General features: G+C 45.0%; 1 protein-coding gene across 1 annotated transcript in view; it reads left to right on the top strand.

Moving 5' to 3' along the window:
* Positions 1–1,620: 1,620 nt before the first annotated feature.
* The window catches only part of PPP1R37 (protein phosphatase 1 regulatory subunit 37), a 682,383-nt gene continuing 678,003 nt past the window's right edge, over positions 1,621–6,000 (top strand). The window contains exon 1 of the mRNA XM_086938453.1: positions 1,621–3,400. Coding sequence (XP_086794579.1) covers positions 2,689–3,400 — 712 coding nt within the window. The 5' untranslated portion in view covers positions 1,621–2,688. The remainder of the gene's footprint in view (positions 3,401–6,000) is intronic.

The following is a 6,000-nucleotide window of genomic DNA, read 5'->3' as shown; positions in this document are numbered from 1 at the left end:
ATTATCATTTGACATTGAATCAAATGGTGGCGAGAGGTAAAGAGTCAGAGGACAATGCAGACGAAAGACTTAAAACTGACAAAGATGAGACCCCCCCTAAAAAAACTCATTGCACCAGACAGGATTGAAATGCCTTCCCCTTAATTAGTGACATTTTGTAAAATCAAAGCACTTCACTATTCGGAGACGTTTCTACTGGCAGAGAGTTGTGGTCAATTATTAGGGCAAACCTATTGAATAACAACACTACACATGCTAGGGTGACCAGAATTTTAAAGCCAAAAACTGGGACATTTCACAAAAATAGAAGAAGGACTACAATTTTACTTCAAGTGATGAGCGAGCTCCTCAGCAGAGAATTACAGAACAGGCAGTAAGAACATACATAAAATGCAATTTGTAAGCCCAGTAGCTTGCCTGTTAATTAAATTGCTTTTTTGAAACAACTCTTAACAATCCCTGCTTTGTAAAACATAAAAAACACCTCCAACCGTTTTCAGTCGACCCTCTCCAAAAACGGGGACATGAGCAAAATGTCTTGAAATTTGCTGAGACAGCAGGTTAAAAACAGGGACCGTCCTGGCAAAACGGGGACGCCTGGTCACCCTAACACATGCCCACATGCTTTTTATACTTTGTTACTAAATTCTTGATTAAATGTTGCTTTAACATGCAGCATTTGCCACTTGTTACCAACATTTTCTCAGGGGGAGGAGAATCAGCCAAAATATCTTACATCGGTAGGGCTCGCTCGCCTCAATTGCTACTCAACCCCAACTTTTAAGTTCCACTTTGAAATGACACCAGCCCCCCCTGCTCTGTTGCTTACGTAAAGCGCTCTTTTGCCACGGGGCCAAGTCCGCACTAAATAGAACTGCAAAAAATAACACAGGAGGAAGAGAAGGGTAAGTGCTAAAGATAGGGAGAACTAACTAGTCAGACAAAAATAAAGAAAAGCACGCGACAATTTGGAGCCAAGTCTCATGCAAATATACCAACCATATGTAACTGGTATGAGATTGATCAAGCTCTACTAAAATTTAGGCGAAATTACAAATAAACATTTCTTTTTTTAAAAACGTAGGAACGTTAGAAAATGTTCACTGTTAACCTTGGTATCAAATTGTATTAAAATTAGTCTGTAATCCTCAATTGTAAAACCTCAAAAATTAGGACAAGTTTTAGGCCACAGAAAGACCGACACCCTCTTTTATCACATTACGGGTCATTTGTTTTCTATTCTGTTTTTCATTTCTGAGTTGGGTATTGTTTTCTTTTACAAAAGAACTACAAAGTATCCGTTTCAAGATGGAGGCCAAGTCTCACACGAAGACTATGTTTACCTTTTTACGATTTTACTCTCTTGTAAAAGTTTTCACAAATCCTATCGGCAGATTCGTCACAAAAGAAAGGCCACAGCAAATCCTAACATTTCTATGGGGACTACTTTATTTACCACTCGTGCAGATACGAACCTTAGATATATTTCTTACGAGCTTGATGCGATTCCATTGATTTAGTAAAGGAGTATCCGGATGAAAGTCGCGGGTTCACCCCCGTAGGAACGGATACCAAGAACCGGTCACGTGGACCAGTGACGTGGCACGGCGTTGCGGCGTCATTGACGTTGTGTTGTGGCTGCGCGCGGAGCAGGCTTTGGAGGACGCCGGATGCTGCTACCCCTAGTCGAGGAGACGCAGGCCCCCTCCTTGTCTACAACCCAGTTTGTGTTGTACGCCGATAAGGAGTACCGGTGAGCTGCTGCTCGAGTCACGGCATAGACGGCGGGTAATATAGGACAGTCACGCTTACAGGCTGCTGGACGGCCTCTAGGAAAGAAATGTCTCAAGCCAAAGACACCTGCTATTAGCCCTGGTTACCAAAGGCTGGGACGTGCACCTGCCTTCTCGACTAGGGCCTGCCATCCACCAAACACCAGTCTTCGACTCTCAAAGTACCCAATAGTCAAGAGTAGCCGTTACTGTCCTGCAACTTACTCACTGCACACATCTGGTTACAGTCTCTTCTACCCCTTCCCCCAATTTGACTTCACTCATTTCCAATACTTTGCTTTAAGTGCACCACTATTTAATCCCCTGAACGCGCAGTTTGCTTTCACTTTAACTCCGACTACATAATTTTTGCACTAGCTCTACCCTCCCTCCTCCACCACCACCACCAATGTCACAGTAACCAGTGCTCCATTCTCCAACCATTAAACTTGGCATCCTGTAACTGTGTTTGGATTGTACCACCGCCCATCTTCCCCAACCACATTGCGGTTTCTTTCACGAGCACCATCCATCTCACCTCATACTGGTTGTGACCCGTCCTCACTGCTCTGCAGAAGCATGTTTCAGCCTCAGCAATGCTCTCTACCTTTAAATCATTCGGATGGCAACTGAAAGAACAGCTTAATGAGAAAGCGAAACTTCTATTAAAAGCAACTGACAGCTGAGTGCGTTACTAAGTCTAATGATTCTGTGCCCAACGGCAACGCCGCAACTACTACATCATTTGAATATAGTTTCTTTTTTGATAGCGTGGGCTGGTGGTTTGCAGAGGAATATACACTTTGAAGGGGTGGGGGAAAATATTCTCGGACTTGAAAAACTGACATTTAGTGCAATGAGGGATAACCGGCCCCAGAGTGGCTAGGGAGCTCTCTGAAGATCCTGTGCGTCAGTCATGGAGTGCATGCACCCCACTTTACAAATTCAAGATAACACGTGTGGCATAAGCCAGGACATGGTATTCCAAAGTGAGGACGAGGTCTTTGAGTTATGTCCTCCTCACCAGGGAGATGATACTAATCGCTCTGTGTCCCCGGGCCCTGGAGAGCAGTCCCTAAACCAGTGTGCGGATGCTACCTACTCATTTGATTTAGGCTCTGACAAGTCTGGAATGAGTATTTCTGGATCAGATCCTGGTGGCACAGGGAGCCAAGAACATGGGCAGAATCTAAGCCTTGAGACCAATGCCCTTCCTGGATCTGCTTCGACCAGTGCACCTAATGGGGACCTTAAAACAAGTAATGATATGTTGGATATAAACATAAGCGATGGGGATAGTTTGGGACCAGACACATCTACAGCGGTTGGCGCCGTTGATTGTCTGGCTCAGGGAAGCATTTCTGGCCCTGTAGTTTCTGAACTTGTAGCGGATGCCTCTAACACTCGCAAATCTTTGGATCTGTCTCTGGAGGCGACTGCTGCTGAAAGTTCTCCTCCTGCCTCCCAAGCCAATGGAAAGGAAATGCCTAGGCAAGGGTCTGCTATTTTGTACCCAGCAGCCGAAGATGAAAATGGTAAAAACAAGCATGGGCCAAAGCGGGTAACTTTCCCCTCAGACGACGACATTGTTTCTGGTGCTGTGGAACCAAAAGACCCCTGGAGACATGGTAAATACAGTAGTCACTATATATGTTTCTAAATATGATTAATTTCTTGGTTTGAAGTTTCAGCTAATGTTTCTGCATCACTTATACATGTTTGGCTCTGAGACTTGCTTTCCTACCGGGTGCAGTCAAATGTGTGTTTACGTTGTACTGATATGAGCCTTTGGTAACTGGATTGTACTAGGATGTCATGCTTTGTGTGGACTCCCAAAAGTTGACCCCGTGGCACATTACGTTTTTGGTCTGGTCTGAATATGATTATATGCTTTTATAACTGAAAAGGTATCCAGCATGGAGTCTGTGATAACTTTGAATTCGCAAAAAGTAAAAGTGCAAACAGCAGTACGTCAACTTTTCGAGTTCACATACCTTCCTTCTACAGATGTGAGCAGTTGCAACATTTTTGCGGCTTTGACATTACCACCTTTCACAGAATTCGCTTTCGAAACGTAATTTTTTTTATCGTGATGGGCATCATGCATCTGTGACAATATCTGAACTGTGCCAATTCGTAATGCAAAGAACATGTAGTGTCTAATGGAAGAATTGCTAAAACTGACTGCATCGGTTATATTGTAGTGAGGCAGGGTGTTTGTTCTACGAGAGGGGACAGTGGAATGATACCCCCCCCCGCGCACAACAGTACCTGAAGCCATATAAGTGTTTGTACGACTGACTTTGCTCCTGTAGTTCACATCTCTACAATGACTTTACCTAGAGTCGCAATTAATCGATCAGCTTCATAGGTAATACAGTGAACAGAAAAATTAAAAGTGCAGTAGATAACAAAGGTTCTCATGTTTCTGTGATTGAGATGGCCGGTACAAAGGTGTGTGGTAGAATGAACTTTAAGCTCATCTCTCTCACAACTTGAGGTGCCTGAGCCCGTTGGTGGCTTGTCTTGTGGTCCCGTGGGAATGTCAAGCTTTAAAAAAATATATATGTGGAGCCGAGCTCAGCAGTGTTGCCTAATTTCTGCCTTTCATAGGGATCATATGGAATGAAAGGAAACTGCATGTTTCTAAGAACATCTGACTAGCATGATATATACGAACACACGTTCGCTCTGAAGTGAGTTTTTTAGGTTTCGCCTATTATCATTCGCTTGCGAATGTAATAGGCGAGAATTCAAGTGCTCCATTGACTCGTCAAACCACTGCGGTTGTTTCACAGTGCATGTGAGTCACATGACCACAAAAGCGGGTCACGTGCCCACACAAGCACGCGCATCTCCCTAATCCGCCTGCCACACTTCTCCTCCCCTCGCTCGCATTCCCGCCCCCCCACCAGGCTCTCCCGCCCCCATCCGGCTTCCTTCCGCGCATCTCCCTAATCCGCCTGCCACGCGTTTATCTTTAACAATGGCTGAGGCTCCTTTCATTTCTCTGGCTCGGCTTGTTTTTCTTTGGCATTCATCTCCAAGCGCGAGCAAAATGCTTTCACTTTCGCGCTTACTGAAGCTTCCCCAGCCGTCCACTGGTGAAACACTCCTCCGGACACAGTGCTTCATCTTTTTTTTTGCTTCCTTTATTTTATCGGTTGGCAATATGTTTTTTTAAATTATTTGTTTAGAATGCAGCGTGTTTTGTGTGCTTTGAGACGCATTTGCAGCTGCCAGTTTAAAGTTTCATTAAAGCTGCTTCCTCCTGGTCGTGTCTTCATTTTGAGGTGGCTGGTGTGCGCTCTCTGCGAGATGCCTCCCATTTACTGTGCTTACTAAAGCTTCCCCAGCCATCCACTGGAGAAACACTCCTCCCGCCCCCAGCCCGCCGCCTCCCAGCACAAACGCACACAATGCTTTTAGTGCTGTCACTGCGGATTGTTATCCGAGCGGCGCCAGCATGGAGCCGTGTTCTCTGTGACAAATAACATCCCGCAGTGAGAATACCAGGGTGCTCTCGTGTGCGGCGGGGGGCTTCTGGTAGTGCCACTTCTGCAGCCTAAAGTGACCGGCTTACAGCCTCGGCCTGGCTCATTTGAAAGAGGGGGAGGGTATGTCTTCATTACATGGAGGTGGGCCCAGGGGGCACCGCAGTCTGTGAAGGGTTAGCAGAGAGGGCCTGTTTATGTAACACTGAGTCATCCTTGGCACACGAATCACAGTAGGGGAGAGATTTTCAAAACTGATAGTGTTTCATTTTTGTACATTTACAGACCTTCGTGCGTACATTGCCCTCGGTAAAGGCATATATGGGAGAGCGGAACATAGCACTAGGCGGAGGAAGGGAGACAACATGCACTCTTGGAGAGAGCTGAAACAACTGAAACAAGCATTAACAAGCACTGGCGTTGCCAATAGTTTTCGCATTTGGAAAGTTGGAGCTATTGGTTTTGTAAATTACATTTTATATTTATATATCGTTATTGGCATTGTCAATAACAAAATATAAATATAAAATGTCATTTACAAAACCAATAGCTCCAACTTTCCAAATGCGAAACCTATTGGCAACGCCAGTGCTTGTCTTACTGAATGCTTTCCACTGAAGTAGCAGCTTAAATAGAACACGTAAGCTTTCGTACGTCTGCTCACGAACTGTACTTTGCACATCTGTTTTAGCGAATACACCAGAACAAGCTCCATGGGGCCTTTGCCCATATTG

This window comes from Lissotriton vulgaris, chromosome 9 (assembly GCF_964263255.1).
Source record: "Lissotriton vulgaris chromosome 9, aLisVul1.2, whole genome shotgun sequence".
Lineage (NCBI taxonomy): Eukaryota > Metazoa > Chordata > Amphibia > Caudata > Salamandridae > Lissotriton > Lissotriton vulgaris.
The sequence above is the reverse complement of the archived record's forward strand: the minus strand, read 5'-3'. Positions and strand labels throughout refer to the sequence as shown.